The 21,427-nt window shown below is 39.3% G+C and overlaps 1 protein-coding gene and 1 long non-coding RNA gene across 4 annotated transcripts in view; one reads left to right on the forward strand and one right to left on the reverse strand.

The window, feature by feature from the left end:
* The first annotated feature begins 1,741 nt into the window (after positions 1-1,741).
* LOC112842078 (uncharacterized) lies at positions 1,742-5,277 on the forward strand. Its single transcript, XR_003213706.1, has 2 exons — positions 1,742-1,800; positions 5,100-5,277. It is a non-coding gene; the product is annotated as an uncharacterized LOC112842078 (long non-coding RNA).
* The window catches only part of LOC100709749 (von Willebrand factor A domain-containing protein 5A), a 31,334-nt gene continuing 14,007 nt past the window's right edge, over positions 4,101-21,427 (reverse strand). Inside the window, exons 8-24 of one of the 3 annotated variants that reach the window (XM_019367419.2) lie at positions 16,308-16,483; positions 16,142-16,230; positions 15,073-15,217; positions 14,531-14,610; positions 14,341-14,455; positions 14,057-14,215; positions 13,870-13,973; positions 12,915-13,135; positions 12,516-12,557; positions 10,374-10,418; positions 9,691-9,723; positions 8,883-8,912; positions 8,103-8,123; positions 7,720-7,746; positions 5,117-5,271; positions 4,622-4,745; positions 4,101-4,531 (exon numbers count right to left, since the gene is read on the reverse strand). In XM_019367419.2, the coding sequence (XP_019222964.1) occupies positions 4,452-4,531; positions 4,622-4,745; positions 5,117-5,271; positions 7,720-7,746; positions 8,103-8,123; positions 8,883-8,912; positions 9,691-9,723; positions 10,374-10,418; positions 12,516-12,557; positions 12,915-13,135; positions 13,870-13,973; positions 14,057-14,215; positions 14,341-14,455; positions 14,531-14,610; positions 15,073-15,217; positions 16,142-16,230; positions 16,308-16,483 (1,646 nt within the window). In that variant the 3' untranslated portion in view covers positions 4,101-4,451. Of the gene's footprint in view, positions 4,532-4,621; positions 4,746-5,116; positions 5,272-7,719; positions 7,747-8,102; positions 8,124-8,882; positions 8,913-9,690; positions 9,724-10,373; positions 10,419-12,515; positions 12,558-12,914; positions 13,136-13,677; positions 13,798-13,869; positions 13,974-14,056; positions 14,216-14,340; positions 14,456-14,530; positions 14,611-14,732; positions 14,883-15,072; positions 15,218-16,141; positions 16,231-16,307; positions 16,484-21,427 lie in introns of those variants that run through there. The other 2 variants (XR_003213696.1, XM_019367422.2) reach the window with 2 other exon arrangements.

Consider the following 21,427-nt stretch of genomic DNA (forward strand, 5'->3'; position numbering starts at 1 on the left):
CATCTCTTGGGGGCTAAGCCCCCCCTGTCCTTAAAACCTAGTGACGCCCCTGGTATTCCTTTCTTTGCTTTAAACAAACCTCACAGGGTGGTAGAATATGTCTGCGGCGCACAGGTCCTTGGATCGCCTCTCCGTTGTCTTTGTTGACAGCAATGAAGGCAGTGAAAGAACTGCTCACTCCTGATTGGACACTGAGCTGCACCACCTTCTCCTTCACTCCCCCATCTTGCTGTCCTCTGAGCTCTCTCTCCTTCATCTCCAGGGAACGAATCAGAGTGCGAGCACCAAACCTGTGGACTGTTAATCTGCAGACAAGGAAGAAAACATTTACAGTTCTAATGTTTCCTATTTTTGCTACATTAGTACATCACTGACTTTTCTGTTTTTCACTCCACTCTATCCTTTTCAGAGGTGGAGGCTAATCCACCACTTGGTTAAGACTCACAATGATAACATGATTGAAGATAGCGGTCTACAGAGGATTAAAATCAAAATGAAATGTGAAAACTTGCTTCAGAGTTGAAATATGCCATTAACTCTGTTATCAACGTTAGAGCTTTAACAATATAAATGATGCAGGTATAACAAACCTTACTTGATATTACTGACACACACCTGAATTAGTTCGTCCTCTCTCTTCAGTTGCACTCAGTTAATTCAACTCAAAAATGTTAAATTCCAGCCATTTCCACTTCCTACTGGTGTCCTCAGGGACCTCTACCATTTCTTATCTAGCTACTTCCAATTGGTCATCTCTCCTACACATTTAATATCAATTTTCTCTGTTATGTTGATGACACCAAACTCTACCCGTCTTTAATGTGAAATGTTTATGTGGGAAATAAACAAGTCAGCGGAGGTAGATGATGGTTTTACCATTGTTGTTTCTAATGAACAGACACATGAAAACAGTCACCTGCCCATCCCAAGTATGGTTATTTTAATTATAAGATAAAGTAAGAACCATCAGAAGATAAGACAGACACTACACATGCTTTGGCATCTCGTCAGCAGTTTCTTCCTCCCCTTGAAAGTTGGCACCAGTACACATCCTCATTCCTAAGGCGTTCTCTCACTGCCCAAGATTGAGTTAAACAACCTGCTTAAAAAGTCCACCATCCCCTCTCCTACACACCTCCATACCTCCACGGGTATGTCGTTTGGACCAAGCACCTCTCCACTCTTCATAGTTTCCCTTTTTTCATCCTTACTAATTCTCTGCACATTCTGATTTACTGTCACGGCCAAGGGGATGAGCCGTGTGGAGAAAATCAATCAGGCTCCATACGCAGGCACTCGCTGAGATGAAGGTGGTTTATTGTAAAGTAAAGCACAAGGTGAAAAATGGCAAAACGGAACTAAAGATAATGTAAACTGTCAAAAACTAAACTACTAAACAGCAAACATGAACGAAGGTGAGCAGAGGCATAAGAAGGCGGATGGCAGGGAAAACACACAGAGAATGAACAGGAGACTTACAGACAGAACAACAACTAGTACATGAATAGACACGACTTAAATACACACAGAAGAACACAGGGAGATTACACACAGGTGGGGAACACAGCTGGAAGTAATTGACAAGAGGAGACAGGGGAAGCAAAACTGAATTCACTCACATGAGACACGGACCTTCACAATAAAACAGGAAACAAGAAACAAATCACAAGGCCTTAAACAGCTGCGCGCGCTCCCGCAGACGGTAATCACGATCACTTTTTGGCACAACACCTGGAACTAAGGGGGCAAAACAATTGCATGAGTGCTGCTGTTGGACTGAGGAAGAATAAAGTAGTCCTGGTAAGCCAATCACACGACCACTTAAAGACAAAGCAACAAGGTGATATATACCAGTTTTTAAATTGTGCTGATAGGCCACGTAAAACCAGAGTCATGATAAACAATATATACGCGGCGTTTTTTCCTCAATAGTTTCGTCACATTTACTGTCTAAGGACAGCGCTAGCAAGCACTCTCTGCTTATGAGCAAAAAAACTAAACAAAAAAGGGAAGTTTTAGGAGTGACGGCAAGACAGAGAGAGAGAGAGAGAGTTTTGAGATGTGAGAGATTTGTGACGTTCAGTGTGTTTGGAGTGTGTAGTTAATGTGTTGTCTTGTGTAGTTAGTGTGTAGAGTTGTGGATAGTTTTGTGTTGTGTGTCAGAACAATGAGGTGACTGCTGTCTCCAGGTAGAAACAGGAGTGATACACCTGCTGCTGTCAGACCTGCAGGTATCAGGCTGTGATGTTCTCCTTTATAGTGGACAGAAATTATTTTTTTGGAGTGGCACAAATAATTTGTGTGGCATCTTATTGAAGAACAGCTGATTGTTCTGTAAATAGTTTGAAATGGTTATTTAAAAAAGGGTAAAAGGTAAATGGATGCAAATAAATTTGTTGTTTGCAAAACTTGTGCATAGGATTTTAAAATTGACAATTTATATTTGCATTTAAAGTTATGAAATATGATTCATTAAACATGTTTATGGTTGTTACAGTAAAAAATATAACTTTTTCTACTCTGATTTTATGTTTTTTGTCTGATTTTAGATCAATTGTGTTAATACAGTATGTCAAAATGAAAACATGACTGTAAATTCAGACACGTGAGGTTGTGCTGAAAAGAATGATACCAAACAAGGCAAATAAACTGTTTTTAAAGGTAAAATGTGGAGGGAAAATCAAAAGTAGTTAAAAATGGCCAAAAAGTAACGCAATAGTTACTTTTGAAGAAGTTAATTACTTTTAGAATATTGTAATTCAGTTACTAACTTTAACTAATTACTTTTTCAAAGTAACTTGCCCAACACTGCTGATTGTAGGGTTCCCCACCTCATGAATCCCACTGTAACCTCTGCCCTACTCATTTTCCTGCTTAGAGGCAAACTCACACTCTACAATGTAGGCAGCAGAAAATTTAGATTTTTTTAAATTGTACTTTTCATCTGCTCCTGTTTTATTTTACTGATTCAAGCTGAACACATTTATTAGAATTAAAATTTAGACTGAAGTCAAGCTTGTAATCCCATTAATTTATATGATTTTATTATTACATTAATATAGCACAAGGTTCAGTTAGCTTTGGGGAAAAATGAGTGGTAGAAACGTCCCCCAAAGAGCTACTTTTTTATTTTCTTACTTTTAGTACATTTTAGAGCCTCTGCTTTTTCGCTTTTACTTGAATAAAGAAGTTGGATCATTACCTCAACCTTTACTGGAGTATTTTGAGCACTAGTATCTGTACTTAAGCACAGAATCCCAAAAAGTTGATTCTGTTCCTGTGGAAGCAGCATTTTCAGTGGGAGAAACATTTCATCACAAATCCAAGTGACTTCTTCAGCCTCAGCATCCAAAGCCAACATCTGTTTAATTAGCTGATAAATAAATGTTGGCCACTTTCAGTTCCCGTTCTAACCTGTTCAGGTCATCAAGGCGCTGAGGTTTTTATATATCGAGTTTCCTGGGATTAGAATCCTGTCTCATATTGAAATTGTTTTTCCAGTCTTAAATGTCCAGCACTGTTCGCTGTAGTTGTCTTTTATGAAATAATATCCAGTTCTCATGCCAGAGTTTAGTATATAATCTGATGGCTAACCCTGAGTATGTATGATGAATTTCAAAACAACAAATCCATATTCCCAGGGTAGAGTGGCACCCCTGTAACAGCTACCAGCCCCAGAGACCACATGTCAGTTGCTTCATTATATGGAATATGAAGCATAACTTCAGATGCCCTTTACCAAACTGTCTGTATACAGGCACTAGGATGATGCAATGATGTAGTAAATCTGTTTACACACACACACACACACTTAAACAGGCATTAATCTTAACTGACCAGACTAAGAGCAATTTAGAAGACACTGGCTACAAGACCAAGTGAAGAGTTCACCTCTAAATTCCACCATTTAAAGAGAAAATGAAGTGTTCATTCAGAAAAAAGACATACTGAAACTCTCCTTTATATTGTACAGTAGATCGTATCATTGTACGATCTACCGTACAATATAAAGCCCCTTGAGGCGACTGTTTTTGTGATTTGGTGCTATATAAATAAAATTGAATTGAATTGAATTAAAGACTTTAATGCAGAGAACCAAGTCTGTGTTACCAAATCATGTGTTTTATTAGTGTTGAGTCAGCAACATTTGACAGGAGGTTATGTTAGTGAGAATGAAACAAGTCAATCACATCTAGTGGAAGAGAAAGAATGAACACACCTTCTGATTGAGCTTCTACAGTAGCTGTCAGAAAGTATATTTGGAGTGTTCAGATAATTCTGCAGACACGTGTTACAGTGTTAAATCCAATGTTAAATACCAATTTGGATTCAAGGAAAATAATGATTTTATAACAATTAAAGGGTCAGACTAAAGAAAGCAACACAGTATAGTGTAAGTCAGTATCCTTCTGCTTAACAGTCCTGAAGGTGAGGTCACTTTAAGAAAACCCTCAGAGTCCCAGAGCTTCTTTCTTCACGCTGCAACCCAGCAGGACATTTCCAGCATCCACACACTCTGACACACACGGTGCTAAAAACACAAAACACACAATGATTATAGAAATTGATATGGGGGAAAAAGCTGACTATAGCATTTTATTTTCATTGTGATGATTACTACCTTTGTGAGCTTGGAGCCATGAGGCAGCCTTCACAGCCAGAAGCTCCCACTCGTCCTTTGCATCCATCTTGAAGCCATGAAGCCAGATCAGAGCCAGGATGGTGGCCCACACTTCACTGCTGGCCTAATTCATCAAGTGAAAGACAATCAGATAAAACAGGAAACATGAAAATTATCATCTTAATTTCTGCAAATAATATAAATGTAAAATAAGACAGTGATAGACTTTAAGAACTTTTGATGATGAAAATGATTTCTGCTGCTTTGTGGTTACTGGACAATATCAGACTTTAGTGCAGCTCAGTGGTTGCTCATGAGTGTGAGTGTCTGATATACAGATGCTTATGTTCATGCAGCAAGAAGTTAGTCTGACTTTATTTCCATTTGTTTTATGTTGTGTTGTAATTCTAGTTTTCATTCAGATCATGCTATGGAATTTGTTATACAATATCTTACATTTGTGTTACTATTTCAACAGCCAAAGCAACAGCCCACCTTTTCAGGCTTTGACTTTTCCACCTCCTCGTCGGTCTTTCCCAGTGCAGCAGCCAGAGCTGGATCAAGCAGCCAGCAGCCAGACGCCTCCTGCAGGGAGACTAACTGCAGCAAAGGGTCTCTGGGTGGCTGTTCGGGCACAGCAGCTGGAAAATCTAAGATGAAATAAAAACAAAACCTGATTATGGTGCTAGATGAGACAACATAAAGTGTATATGACTAACCAATGCACAAACCATTATACCTGAAACTGTTATAAATAAAGCCTTATATGATTCATTTGAATATCTGTCAAAAATGTAACGTTAAATATAATTACCAAAGCAATTCATGTGAGAAATTGTGTATTTACAACAGCCTAAAAACGAACAACACCACACACCCCAGCATTAGACTTTGTGAACTGAACAAGCGGAAGTTAGTCGGATTTTAATGAATAACTTTTGAAAGTAATCAACCTGATCAGATGAATACTGACCAAATGATGTTTATAAGGTCTTGTTCTCATGCTTTATAATAAAAATGTGGCCAATATGCTAAATCCAAGAGGTCAGAAGACAGTAAAGCAAAGAAAACTTAATAACAGTAAATCCTCGCTTTTATCTGTTTTATTATTTAATTATTATTGTTTTATTATTAAGGGTCCTAAAAGAGTGTGCAGACCACCTGGCTGGGGTCTTCACTAAAATCTTCAACACTTCACTGTGCCAGTCCTGCATCCCACCGTGCCTAAAGTCAGCCACAATTGTCCCACTGCCAAAGCGTACTAACATTAGCAGCCTCAACGACTACCGACCAGTTGCTCTAACACCTGTTATAATGCAGGCTGCTCTTTGTTGACTTTAGCTCTGCTTTCAATATGATACTCCCGGACAGACTAATAGTTAACAACCTGGACCTCAATACCACCAAGACAAAAGTTGACTTCAGAAGGAGGAAGTCTGCGCTGCAGCCTGTCAGCATCAACGGGGAGTGCGTGGAAAAGGTCTCCAGTTTCAAGTTTCTGGGTGTGTACATAGACACAGACCTCCAATGGAGCTCTAACACCTCTGCGGTCTTAAAGAAGGCCCAACAGCGTCTCCACTTTCTGAGAATCCTCAGAAAAATGGGCCTGAAGAAGGAGCTGCTGACCGTCTTCTACCGCTGCTCCACTGAAAGTGTGCTGACATATTGCATCGGTGTATGGTTTTCCAGCTGCACCACAGCACACAGAAAGGCACTCCAGAGGGTCATTAATATGGCCCAAAAAATCATTGGACATCCTCTTGCCTCCCTGAAGATCCTGTACAGCACTCGCTGTCTCAAGAGGGCACGCAGCATCCTACGGGACTGTAAACACCCAGGACACCGGGTGTTTAAGCTGCCGCCGTCTGGCAGGAGGTTCAGGCTGCTGAGGTCCAGGACAAACAGACTCAAGGACAGCTTTTACAACAGGGCAATAGCCCTGATCAATGCAAATAGCTGACCTGATTGGCTACCTCCCTGGACTTTTTTGGGGGGGGAGGTAACAACGGTAAAACAATAACAATAATAATATTTATATTTATAACAAGGTGCAATAATAATTAATGTGCAATAATAACAGTGTGCAACACACATACACTTATTCTTTATTTTTTATTACTAAGTTAATATACTGTGTTGTGTTGTTTGTGTTGCGTTGTGATGTGTCGTATTGTGTCGTGTTGTGTTATATGTAGTGCCGACGTAGGACAGTTTTCCAATTTCATTGTACTATTGTACTATGTATGACTGTGCAGTGACAATAAAGAGTTATCTTATCTTATTACAATATTAGACTAATAAATTATTCAGCAGGAGAAAAGTGGATCTTCTGTCAAAAAAGGCATAAAGTAGAATCAACTGCTACCACCACCAGCAGCTTAACAGCTCAACATTGCTCATTTGCTGTTGTAGGTTACTGTATAAGTCACGTATTCTCAAGATTGCTGTACCAATTTCTACATGCAGTAGCTAATGTATTTATATATTGTGACTGTCGTCTGTCTTAAACTACACTAATAACAGTTAATTACTGAAATCGCATCCATCTTTTTGCACTTTAATAAATATAGTGAGGTATTTTTGCCCAGAGGCACTGCATAATCACTCTGTGATTAAATCTGTCTCAGTTAAGGTAAATGACTGCAGAGAAAGCATGAGGTTATTTCTGTAGACTCAACATTCTTCTGTCCAAATGGACTCTGCCGTATGTGTCCATGCAAGATGACTGCAGCATGGAAATACAAAAGATGTTTTGTTCTGAAATTCTCAGTCTTACACAAGGCACTCCTGTGGCTGGTTATTTAGGGGTTAAAATGACCATAGCTTACCCTGGCATTCCTCACAATATCTTCAAGGTAAAGTATGTTGACCAATATCAGTTAAGGTAAAGTGCATCTGGAGTGACAGTGGGCTGGGGAACAGCTAAAACCCATCCACTCAAAAATCAAAACGACTGTGATGTTCTCAGTGCAGTCATCCAGGCGTGAGTTGCAGCACTTTTTGGGGGATGGAAGGTTAGTGCAGAGGTTTCTGTTTCCACTGTCGCTTACTGTATTTACACACATCTTTGTTTCTTTTCTGTTTAATGTTTCACTTACCTTGTGAAGCTTCTGATGAAAAACGTTCTAGATAAACAAAGAGAAGAAATAAAGACATTACAACAAATCTTTATTATTATGAACTTGTTAAAATGTGAAGTTTTTAAAAATGCAACTTTTTACACACTGACTTAGAGCACATTACAAAGGTTTAAAACGAGTGAGTCATTTAAAACTATAATTAAAAATCACAAAAAGATACAACTTTGAATATTAATGTTGGAACTGTATCCTCGCCCAGAAATTAAAATTCATGGTTTGAAAAACAACAACAACAACAAAAAAACCAGAGTATGTATACATATACATGTATACATTTGCGTCTGTGTTTTTGAAAATGCATGAAGATAAAGATGTTGTTCTGCCATTTAATTTTTACTTACTTTTATGCAGACGATCACCAACTGTGAAGTAAAAACAAAAAAAGAAAGAAAAGGGAGTCAAGATATTTGATAAGAATTTGTTAAAAAGAACAATTAATGGACTGACTGTTACTAATTTATTTGGATGAAATACAAATACTGCAAATAGTATTTAAAATGTCCGATATCTTCCTCCATTCAGTCTGGTTGTTCCGTTTTCATGTCCTAACTCTTCAGTCATTACACAACTTGTTACTCTCACCTCCCTGACTCGTCTGCCAGTAGTTTCCTCACCACTCCTCGCCTGCATCCTGTTCTCTGATTGGTTGCTGAAGTATTTCTACCAGTTGCTCACCATCCTCGATTTGCACAATTGCCTGTTTCCATTGTTTTCTAGTCTTAAGCTTTTTCCTGTTAGTTCTTTTCCTATTACTTGTCCATCCTGTCGGCCACATGTTTGATTTAGCAGTTCAGTCCAAATGATTTGAAAACAAAATATAAATGAAGCTAGTGGATTCTGATTTTACTGCAGTACCTTACAGCTCATTATAAGTAGTCTTTCACGTCTATGTGGTGTTCAATAATATTCGGAATATATCAAAATGTTGTAAAAGTTCAACCTTCTTCAGTCACCACTTTAAGATACTCTCTGTTAATATGTTAATAATGGCAAACAAAAAAATACAGACGAAGCATTTTACTTTCAACATTTCAAATGTTCAAAGAGAAATGTGTCGGTTTGTTTACATTTATTTTTAAACATATGTGCTGTTCTGTCATCCAGCTTTTACTTATACTTACCCCACCGACTAAACTTCTGCAAGGTACCAACTGTGAAGTCAAGAGTTAAAAAAAATAAATTAGGGTTAAAACATTTAAGAAGAATTTGCTAAAATAACAACAAAAGTACAGATTTTTAATATTACTGTGGTGATATATAAATACAACACAAATATTACAAACAGTATTTTAGATTTATCTTAGCAGTCTAGTTTTTACATCCTGCGAGGACCTGTAACTCATTCAGAATTTACATTCCCAAATACATTAAGAGGGCAAGTGGAGATAATGTCCCCAACTAATAAAAGCAAAATAGTTTACATAAAATGTAAAAACACAATTTCATTTATTTGGACTTTTGACGTATCATAATCTTATTTGTGTTATTTTATAGCTCTGAAGTCCTGAATGTTGTAAACTGTAGGAAATAGTAAACACAGTCAAATCCTTCTATGAATAAGTGTAATCAAACTTTTGACACATAATGCAAATTTTTCTTCTGCTCTCACTTTTTGTTGCACACTCGTAGTATACAATAAATAATCTAAAATACTGGATTCTGATATTATGTGGTGCCTCAAAACTCATAACAAAAATGTAAAATGTAAATCTGTTCAATTAAATTATAAATTTTGCAAAATGTTGTACGAACCTGATTTTCTGTATGTATGTAGCATACATCCTGTCTACCAAGGCAAGTACTGCAGCTACACTACATACAGTATTTAATATATAAAACTTCAAGTTAAAACAGAAATATTTTGTTTCTGTGCCTTTATTTGCATGGCTGTGTATGTGTGTGTTGATTTGTCATTCAAATTTTACTTACTTATGGGCAATGGAGCACTCTTCTTCTTTATGCCTACAATGAAGTCAAGCCAAAAAAAAAAGTCAGATGTTTCTGGTATTTGAAGTATAACAGCACTAAGTTGATGTTATTTTGGTGATATAACACAAAGGCAAATACTACAATTGGGTTTTAGAGCTTCCTCTTTTCAGTCTGGCTGTTCTGTTTTCATCTCCTAACTCTTGTGTCATTTCAAGACTTTTCCCTTTCACAGTTCTCTCATCTCTATTTGGTCACTGCAGTATTTATACGACTTGCTCATTACACTTTTTTGGGGTCAGATTTGTCAGATTACCAAGTTTTATTGTTCAACAGTATTTCGTTTTTTTCCCCGAGTTTATCTTGATTCCTTGAATCATGTGTTTAGTGGTATATATCATGTTTTGTTTAACTGCCATCCCTTTTAAGGAGTCATACTTTTGGATCCACTGAGCTGACTCTAGTATATTCTGCTCTTCACTATATCAAAAAAATGGTATTCAAAATAAAACAAAAACCTGCTGACTGTAATAATATAACACAGTACACTCTTGTGCTTTTCTACGCTTAACATTTTCATTGTGCTGATTTCACTCACACTCAGGTAGATGTTTAAATCTGAGGGACACAAGCACACCTCCATGCACACACAGTTCCCATCACCTTTCACTCAGCTTTTTACTTACATGCTTTATATGTAACATAGGATTCTGAACAGGAATCTAATGAAACTGTAAGATGAAAAAAGGAGATAGAGTATGAGTTCAGGACAGGTTAGTATCTATAGACATGCATAGATGTATCTTGTACTACCATTAATCTTTTTAACTTTCTAATGCTACTGACATGTGCATTAGAAATGTGCTTTGAACCATCTCTGATGTTGTCCTAATCATGATAATATTCCTTTTATTTATGATCAGTGATCTTTATCTTCAGAGTTGTGGGTGACACTTTTAGTGTTTGCTTTAAAAAAACAAAAAACTCACAGGGTGTTGGAAGATTTCTCTCCACAAGAGGTCCAAGAGGAGCATTGCTTTCAGCTTAACGACGCTTTCATTTACTGCATCAGTTCATTCTAGTTTGTTCGAAGTAGCTCTCAAGTGGATCAACTACTCTTGCGCTGTTTGGCAAAAATTTGCTGAACCACAACATTAAACCTAGGAAGGAACAAAGTGCAGCCATGTCCTTTGGTGCAGGAGCTTCAGAGATGGCAGTCAGGTGGACTGGGTGAGGACACAAGCCCTTCTTTGAAATGACCTCCGAGGTGCGTCTGCCCGAATGAACTTTTACTGGAATAGATCTGCGGACCAACATCCTTCAGAGGCTGGAGAACAGCCTGTAGGCATTCATTGTGTTCTTCTTTAATGCATCCATTATTACGCTTTTATTAGGTTCACGCAGATCCACGCAAAGTCTCAAGTCGCCCTTATGTTTTCTTGCCACCACTAGAGGACTCAGCCATTCAGATGTGTCCACTGGTACAATAATGCCTGCTTGGAGCAGATGTTTCAGTTCAGCTGACACCTCTTTGCATATCCTCAGTTTTTACTTCATTGTTAACCTGAACTTTGTGAATGAACCCTTTAACACATCCAAGATGGCAGAAGCAGAATCAATGTTGTTCCCCATGCATGTCTGTTTAAACTTTTCCATCTATAATATTAATTTCGAGTGCTTTATATGATCTTTGACTATGTAGAATAATCCTGGCACTTTTTTGTCATCATTTGTCAGCACTCTCTTCTTCATCTGCCTAAATAAATACTGATCCATATGCGATGGGTTATGGTACACATCCATTTTTAAAAGTCCCCCATTACTGACGGTGTAGCAGAGGTGTGGCCTGTGGCTCAGCTGCAGCTGCAGGGGAGGGGTGGGGCAGTGAGCTCAAGGCGGAGGTGCCAGGGAGGCTGGAGGGACAGGTGGTGATGATTGTCCTATGGAGGCTTTTCCTTTTTATAGTGAAGCGGGAGACCAGAGAAGGAGGAGTGTGTGCAGGAAGCCAACTGGAAAGTTGGTGGACGGGGTGCCGAACAGTAAAAACCATGTGTGCAACTTCAATAAACACTCCTGAAAGTGGTCCCAGTAACAGTGTGTTGGGTCCCAGTCTTTACAGATGGAAATCTCAGTCTAAGTCTAGCCGCCCTAAGATTTGATTTTCAGCCAGGTGTCACCCACACACCTATACCAGTGGCCCAGTGGTGTTCCAGGGTAGAATGACAGACACTTCTTTTACACTTCCTCAATATAAAAATGGGCCACAGTGGGTGAAAGTGGGGAATCCATGTTTCTTCCTGTAGTAGTGATGCTTGTATGCGAATCCATAATGACATCTTTCACCTTAAAAAAAAATCCAAGGAGTTCTGGATGCGGTGTGGCTGTGGTGTTTAGAGCTGTCTACCAACGGGTTGAAGACCAAAGCCAGAAACTATGAGGCTGAGTTGATCATACAGATAGTGGGTCTTAAAGGTACACCTGTTTATGTATCTTCTTTGAACCCTACAGACTTTGCGTAGGTTCTACCGGGTATCACCTGCAGTATGAGGTCAATGAGCTTTCTGGGATTTCTTTATCTGGATGACTAAGCATGCATCAAGATCTTTTTAATAAAATTCAAAATAATAAAAACCTAATTTAAAAAAAGATTGCTGATTTTTATAAAACACACAACCCTTTTGTGTCTCTCTGCACTTTACATTACCATTGTGGTGATGTCATTCACACTCACCTATATGTACAATATAAATCTATTAAACCTCAGAGACACAAGCATGCCTCCATGCAAAAAATAGTTTCCACTGCCATTCATTCAGGTTTGTACTTACGTGTTCTATATGCTGCGGATGATAAAAAGCAATCCATTGCCACTATATAGGATGAAAAAGAGGCGATATCATTGGCAGGCAGATGTGTGTTGTACTTCCATTCAGCTTTTTACTTTCTAATGCTCTGTGGCGAACACAGTAGCCCGTAGGCATCTACTGCCTCATTAACTTGTTCACCAATAAGTTGTGCTTTGGTGTTCCCTGGACTAACTCTGATATTCTCCTCATAGCATCATACTAGTATTCCTTTCGTTGATGCTCAGCTATTTTTAGCTTCAGATGTTGGTGACAGTTTTAGTTTTGCTTTTTAAAAAAATAAACTGGACGGGGTTTCTCATTGTTATTCTGATTCAGTAAAAGGACTAGCTGTTAGAATCCCTGACAATGAAAAAAACTCACAGGCTGTTGGAATATTTCTCTGGACAAGAGGTCCTTGGATCGCCTCTCCGTTGTCTTTGTTGACAGCAATGAAGGCAGTGAAAGAACTGCTCACTCCTGATTGGACACTGAGCTGCACCACCTTCTCCTTCATTCCTCCATGTTGCTCTTCTCTGTTTTCTCTCTCCTCCATCTCCAGGGAACGAATCAGAGTCCGAGCACCCAACCTGTGGACTGTTAGTCTGCAGATAAGAAGGAAAACACACAGAATTCTAATGCTTGTCATTGTGAATACCATATTATTATAGTATATTAGTTTACCAGTAATTTTAATTTGCTTTTAACACCAATGTGTCCTCTTCAGGGTCACACAGTGATGAACATGTAAAAAGGCAGCTGATGCAGTCAAAGCAGTCCCCTAGTTGCAGTTTAGAGTCCGGACTGGAACAACTCAGTTTATCTTTCTTTTTGGCTGATTAATAAGTGGGAACCAAGTAAATCGTACAGCGATCTGATTAAAAAAAAACAACGATTAGCTTCTCTGATAGTGCCGTATGTTTACATTTGTTCTCATCTTGTCAGATACTGGAAGTTATTAATTGACTCAGTCAAAGGACATTTACTAAAATCTCCCCAAAAAACAGTGGTTCCATTGGAGCATATGCTAGAACATCTATAACCATAAAGATATCTTGAAAAAGTTCAAAGTAAATATTTCAAGCCTTTTTTGCTTTAGCTCATGAAAATCAGAAAACCAGTAGTTTGTGACACCCTGAACTCTCACCTCCAGCGACGCACCAACTACAGGAGGAGAGAGGTTAATCAGCAGAGCTGTGCTGTTCTTCACAGGTGGCACTGCACCTGAAACCATTCTGCTCCACCTCTCCATCCTACCAACCACACACTGTGCTGCAATTAGTTTCAATTCATGGTCATGACCCACAGAGCACTGTGCTCTACATTAAACATGTTTTACCCAGTGTCCTCTGCAGGTCTGAGACTGAAGTGCAGCTGGTTCTCAGAGGGATGACCTGCCAGGCTGTACTTCAGCGTCACACAGCCCTCTGCTGCCTCTGAGCTCTGACACAGAATTACAGTGTTAGAAGTCACGTTAATTACTGTCATCAAATACCTAAACAACAACATGAGGCTGCTGCTCCTACCTGTCCAGTGAGCTGGGCATAAATCAGTGACCTCTGACCCTGGAAAAGTGCTGTGATTGGTGGAGAGAGGACAGTGACAGACACTTCCTTTGGTAAATCCCATGTGACTGAGATGTCGACCACAGCTGGCTGCAGAGCAAATCGCAGCGACTGCATGACCTGAAAACAACAAGAATTAGAAAAAAATTATACATTTATGTTTATTTGAAATTATGTCTTCTGTCCAAATAATAACATCATATTGCCTTTTTAATAATCATTATTATTATGACTTAATGTCTTACTTTTGGTTGCATCCTGTCAGTCCCTGTGATGAACTGAGCGTGACCTCCTCCTTCCTTGGCCATCCCATTGATGAGAGCAGAGCTGGCCCCTTCCCCAATCCCAAAAGAGAAACACCTGCAATACAACAGCTGTTTTTAAAACACACAGGTTTGGTATGCAGCACATGTCATCATCATTTTGCTGTTTCACCTGTGGGAGCCTGAGTTCTTCTTCACCAGATCGATCACTTCTTTGGTGTTCCCCACCTCTCCATCAGTAAAGACAAAGAGCTAGAGAGGAGAGTTTACATGCAAGGTCAAATTACACAAGCTGAAAGTAATGCACATACACCAATCAAACATAACATTATGACCACCTGCCTAATATTGTGCTGGTCCCTCTTTTTTCTACCAAAATATCCCTGACCCATCAAGGCATTGAGTCCACTAGATCCCTGAAGGTGACGTGATATCTTTAAGATCCTTTAAGTCCTGTAAGTTGGGAGGTCGCGCCTCTGTGGATCGGACTTGTTTGTCCCACAAATGCTCAATTGGATTGAGATCTGTCAAATTTGGAGACCATATTTTAACCATATTTGCTTTGTGGCAGACCAGGAACACCCATCAGTGTTATTTAATCTACCTATCAGTTTATTAATATAAACTCACAAACTCTGTGTGTGTGTGTGTGTGTGTGTGTGTGTGTGTGTGTGTGTGTGTGTGTGTGTGTGTGTGTGTGTGTGTGTGTGTTACCTGTCTAGGCTGATTTTGAATGCAGGGCTGGCTGTAAATATGTTTGAGGGGCTCCAGGATCTCTGTTCCTCCAAGATCAGCCTTCATCTCCTCAACTTTCTTCAGAGCCTCCTCCATGGTCTTCTGGCTGTACTCCACACTCTTACTGCCATGAGATACACATAAGTGTCACAGTACTGGCTCTCTGACCCAGTGTTTGTGTTTCAGTTCTTGGTTTAATATTCTTTGATTGTTATTCCTGGTTTTGGTTATCTTTCGTTTGTGCTTAGTGATCTTAGTTCTTCCTCCCTTTGTATGTTTCTTGGTCTGTGTTTAGTCTCTGCCCCCATGTTTTCTCTGTGCCTGTCCTAGTCCCCAGTCGCATGTCTAATCACCCTTGTCTCCTTGTTCCCTCTGTTACCGAGTCAGTCATCTCTGTGTGAAGCCCGTGTCTCTGAGTCTGTGTCTTTGCTTATGTGCCGTGTTACCTCTTTCCTGCCGTGTTTAGTCTGTGTCCTATGTCAGTGTATCCTGCTTTGCTTCCTGTGTCTTGTTATGTCGGATTAGCCCCACCTGTGCTTCTCTCTTGTTTTCCCGTTCCCTCGTTACTCCCCGGTGTATATAAGCCGTATTTTTCTCTGTTAGTTGTCGTTTCCTCCGCATTAGCTGTGTGTCATGTTTGTTATGTCATGCACTACCAGTTTAGGTCATTCTTCCTAGTCTGAGTTTTTGTTTTGTTTCTAGTGCTTATATATTGTGTTTCTCAGTTTGCTTTTGCCTGTAAGTTAAATACTCCATCTTAGAGTCCTGTGTTTGGGTCCAACCACTACCTGCCACACAGCAAGCCTTGACAATAAGTGATTGATGGCTGTTTAGCACTGCCAAATTCTACACTGTAATTTAATGAGTTTCACTCATGCACTTTCAAAACCACCTTTCAGAACCATAACATAACAGCAGCTCACCTAAATGAGCTGTAAGTATTCTAGAAATGAATTATCTGGTGTAACTAGGGCAGATATCTTATTACACACTTACACACAAATGGCATCATTGACTGAAGCACAGTTTTATGGACTGAATCACTCACGAGAAGATGTGTTCATAACTAGACCCAAAACTGTAAATGTTGAAATAGCAGCCCATTGGTAAGCTCTTCAACAGGAGCAGCAGAGTATCCTTCAGGGAAGAGGAAGAAGATGATGAGGCCACTGTGTCAGAGGAAAGGTTTAACTCTAACACCACATCATAAATACCCTGGCACTGCTGATCCGAGATTCCCCCTGCTCACTGTTATTGGTAGCACAGTCCATACTTCCAGATCGATCCACTAAGAACACAAACTCTCCACATGAAGCCGTTGAAGACATCACAGACTGGGGGAACTCGGGGTACAGACTCACCATCACCACTGGATCACCCATCAGAGAGCCTGAAACACATGAAAAGACAGAAAAATGTCAAGTTTACAATTTTTAATATATTCCACTGTTGGGGTACCTGACAGTGTTTTCAGTATTGTACCTTTATTTTGTGTTCTCATCTTGGTTTACGAATGTGGGGGTTTTGGTTTCTGTTATACATTTCTATTCCTCCAGTTTATCTTGGTTTGTGATTTTGTAGTCTTAAGCTTTGGTTCCAGACTCCCTCTGTTCTGTGTCCAGTCTGTGTGTGCCCCGGTCCCACATCTATCTGTTCCCTCTGTTGCAGTCCCAGCTTGTGAGTCTGTGTCTGTAAGTTCAGTCAGGGTTTCCTGTTTTACTTTGAAGATCCGTGTCTTATGTTAATGTGTCTTGTTTTGCTTCCTGTGTCTTGTTAGGCCTGATTTGTCCCAGCTGTGTCTCTCCCTCCTGTCTTCCATTCCCTGATTGCCCCCTCTGCGTATTTAAGCCCTGTGTTTTCCTTTATCTGTGTCGTGATCTCCATCATCCCATGCTGTGTGTTCCGTCAGTCCGTCTGCCTGCCAGTTTAGTTTCTGTATTCCCAGTTTAGCCAATTTTCTGTTTTTGTCATTTAGTAATAAATCTTTGTTTTTGAAGTCTGAACTTTTGGGTCCATCATTCCTCCTGTCCTGCCTGCACACAGCCTTCACATGACATAAACATGTTTGTAGGTGTGGTTTATATTCACTTATCATGTAAATGATTGTCATTTGGGGGGGGGGGTTGAGGGTGAAATGAGAATGCAGTCATCTTTGGTGACATTATTTTTGACTTTCTCTAATTCACACAGGGTCAAAATTATGCGAACAGGCTCAGATATGACCAGTTTAACCCTCTGGGCTTGTTCAAAATCACTACCCTTTCAGCTTGTTCGTGGCCAAAAGATTAACCAACAGATTAGGTCTGTAATTTTTATTATTTTTATGGTTTTTTTGCCATTTATTCTGCATAAAGCTTTTAACTAACTTCAGTTCTTTTCATAAATATAAAATAGTTATTACTTTTTTAATTTTTAACCCTTTAAACACCAGTTTGTTTGTCCATTGCACTAGCTGGAAGACAACCTCAAATCTCGCAATTTTATATAATTGCATTGCTACTGAAATTTCTTGTATTGTTAATAGTAGAGTCTGGGGCATGTAATTGATTCACATCAACATTGATTATAATGCATTGTTATTTTTGTGCAGGGAGAGCAAAAACATAAAAACTCCCTCTCAGCTTGTTCGTGGCCAAAAATGGCCACCCCTTGTTTACGTTTACAAAATGCTATAAAATTCATATATATTAAGAAAAAATTCCACTTTTTTTGACTTGATTTTTTAGATTAGCATCAGTGCTGTTCATGAAAATCAAAATTTCATTCAAATTTAGAATTTTAACCCTTTAAATACCAGTTAAATCAAATAATCCTAGGAACTCATGAATGGAAAAAAATCATAAAACCCCGATTTTTTTTCCAAATAAAACATGCCATCTGATTTATTTTGTAACCATGATGGAGGTTAGATGTATAGCAATAATTAACAGTATCAATGAGTTTTATGCATCTTTGTTCTTTTGTGCAGTGACAGAAAAACAAAAAAACTCCCTCTCAGCTTGTTCATGGCCAAAAATGGCCACCCCCTGTTTACGTTTACAAAATGCTATAAAATTCATATATATTAAGAAAAAATTCCACTTTTTTTGACTTGATTTTTTTGATTAGCATCAGTGCTGTTCATCAAGACCAAAATTTCAATCAAATCCAGAATTTTAACCCTTTAAATACCAGTTAGATCACATAATTTTAATGATTTACGTAGGGATAAAAGCATAAAATCCCCATTTTTTTCTAAATAATACATGCAAACTGATTTATTTTCTAACCATGATGGAGGTTAGATGCATAGCAATAATTAAAAGTATCAATGAGTTTTATGCATCTTTGTTTTTTTGTGCAGTGACAGAAAAACAAAAAAACTCCCTCTCAGCTTGTTCGTGGCCAAAAATGGTGTTAAAATCCGGGTTCAATTTATTGAGGGAGAGCACAAAAAACAACAACTGGTCCAGAAGAGTCGGTCAAACAATGATTTTAATGAACACACGCGCGTGGGAGATGTACGCTGCAACATCAGCTGTAAATCTCAAAATGGTGGAGCATTGCTCAAACTCTCATAGCCTCTAGTGGCCCCCACCTAGTCATAAAAGCCTAAACATTCACATTCTTTCTCTCACACGGCGCTTAAGTTATGACCTTGGCTCCCTGTTTATCTGCTCCTCCTGAGATGGGGCAGAAAACCTCTCCGGTATGTTATGTTCTCTTCTAATCAGACGAATAAGGCCGTGACTCTCTAAACACAATATTTCTTCTAACTCAGCAGTATAATGCATCATAAAACAATATCATTCATTCACAATAAATCAGCAGTCCAATGTAATACAAATCAGTTTAACAAATGTAATAGTTATCACCTTCTTCTAATTCAGGAGAATAATGCAAACTAAAACTACATAATATTTTCACCATCTTTAATTAGGGGTATAACATGGGATAAGGTAATATTATAATTCCACAATGGCCACCCCCTGTTTACGTTTACAAAATGCTATAAAATTAATATATATTAAAACATTTTTCTACTTTCATTGACTTGATTTTTTAAATTAGCGCGAGTCCTAGTCATGAAAACCAAAATATAATTCAAATTCAGATATTATACCCTTTGAATACCAGTCAGATTATGTATTATTATATTAAAAATAGTAATAAAGTATAGAAATAGTAATAAAGTTCACATTTTTTTAGCATATGAATGATGAAACCTAATATTTCTTTTTATCATCATTGCAGGTCAGTAACAGTAACAGTAACAATGATTTATTTTTACTTTTTTTTTAAGGGGGGCAGGGTGTGTGTGTGTGTGTGTGTGTGTGTGTGTGTGTGTGTGTGTGTGTGTGTGTGTGTGTGTGCGTGTGCGCGTGTGTGTGTGTGTGTGTGTGAATGAATGGCCAAAAAGAAAATCACAAATGGTGTGTTAGTGGCCAGAAAGGCAATTTAATGACCAAATAACCACTGAAATGACCAATAAAATGATCAAAATTTATATTCCAGTGTGTGTGCTTCTGTGTGCATCCTCATTAGCAACAAGATGTACTAACCACAGTAAAGTGGTTTTTGTAGGCACACTTTCTACACCTGGAGGTGCGCCTTTTGCACCTTCTTCTCATTTTGTTGGTGGGGTGTGGGTCACACTCTGGTTCAGAGTACTGTATCTTGAGATCCATGGCAGAAGTGGCTGAGAATCAGGGACAAGGGTGTCTTGCCGTTGTTGAGGTCACCAGCATGTGTCCCAGCTCTCCCACGATCACTCTTCATTTGTAGGTTGTAGAGGACTCCCCCACTTCAGTGAAGTTGTTTCCGGCGGGACAAAGGCATCGTTTCCCAAGACATCCAGGAGATTGGAGAAAAGAGCCAGCAGCCATCAGTTAGTTTTCCTTCTACAACACCATCTAAGTTATCCAAGCAATATTTGTGCCTATTGTAGTCCAGGATTGCTTCTTGCTTTCACGCATCCTCTATTCCCCATCACTGACTGCTGGTTCCTTATGTGTTGCTGTCAAAAGAAGCACATTCCTCTGTTGCTTTGGCATGTGGGATATTGCCGTGGTAGTTTTGGTGAAGTCAAAGACAGACAACAAAATCTTCCTCTGTTGCAACTGGAGGAGCTGGGGAGGAAGCTCTGGGTTCTTTCCCCTGTGCCAGTTTTCATCTGAGGAGTTCCTCTGCCAAGGTGACCGAAGGAAAGACGTTGTCCTCGGAGCTCCTCCGTCAGTTGGAGTCTGAACCCCTTTCCCTTTTTTACTTCCTGAGAACTTCCAGTGTTGTCATCCAACATGCTATGTATTGCTTTATTCTGGTTTAGGCTCACATCTCCACTTCATCTATAATCCTCCAATCCTCACACCTTCGCCTCCCGTGCAGGTCTATAAGGGTGCACAGCAGCTAAAAGATCTCTTTGTTATAAAAAAGTCAAAAGTAGATCTCAGGCTGCTAATGCAGGAAACTGCATATAGGGTGACCCCTGGTTTGATACCAGTGGGTACTGGATTGTAGAGCAGTCTCTCTTCAGTGGTGGGCCCACATGGTTTTCCTTTCATGAGGGATCCACTCAGTCACCGGCTCCTCGGTCTCAGAAAATGGTCCTATGTTCTTTTCCATCAGCTGCTCGGCCTCCACCTCCATGCCCCCCAACCACAATCCTCCCCCAAAGAAGAGGATTCAGGCACTGGCTAGTACTCAACATCAGTGGTGATGCAGTGAGCCTCTTTGGAGATTGTCCCCTCATCTTCTGGAGAGGAAGTTTCTTCATCTTGGGCAGATGTCTTTTCTTCAAGGGCAGATGACTGCTTGCTGTCCTTGCTGTCTGACCAGATCATACAGACAGTGCGTGAAGCAGTGATGACCTTCTTGCCATATTGCCAGAATAAATGATCTGGAAGCTGTTAGGCTTACTTACAGCAGTAGCACTGTCTGCACCTGCATAAACTCCAGGACACGTTTACAAACAGTGTTTGTTGTTGCTTGCGCTGCAGCTGCAGGTTTGAATTCTGCAAAATGTCCTGTGATTGGGGGGTTTTTTTGTTTTTGTTTTTGTTTCTAGAGTTAATATTTTGGGTATGTTATCTTTTTATGAAAAATACAAGAGTAAAAGTGCTTTTAACATATGCTTCAAAGCTAAATTTGACTGGGAACCTCAAAGCTCAATAGCCTGCATCGAAAGAAATTCACTGTAGCCTATGTAATGTTTGATGCGTTATTATTTATTCCAGTCTATCTTGTAAATACATGTTTGTGCTGCAATGTCATGCACAAACACAAACTATTAGATCCTTAAGATCAAACCTATGTCAAAATTGTTTCATTATTTTGGTCCATTGGAGTGAGGTAAGCT

The sequence above is a fragment of the Oreochromis niloticus genome, linkage group LG14 (assembly GCF_001858045.2).
Source record: "Oreochromis niloticus isolate F11D_XX linkage group LG14, O_niloticus_UMD_NMBU, whole genome shotgun sequence".
Classification (NCBI taxonomy): Eukaryota; Metazoa; Chordata; class Actinopteri; order Cichliformes; family Cichlidae; genus Oreochromis; species Oreochromis niloticus.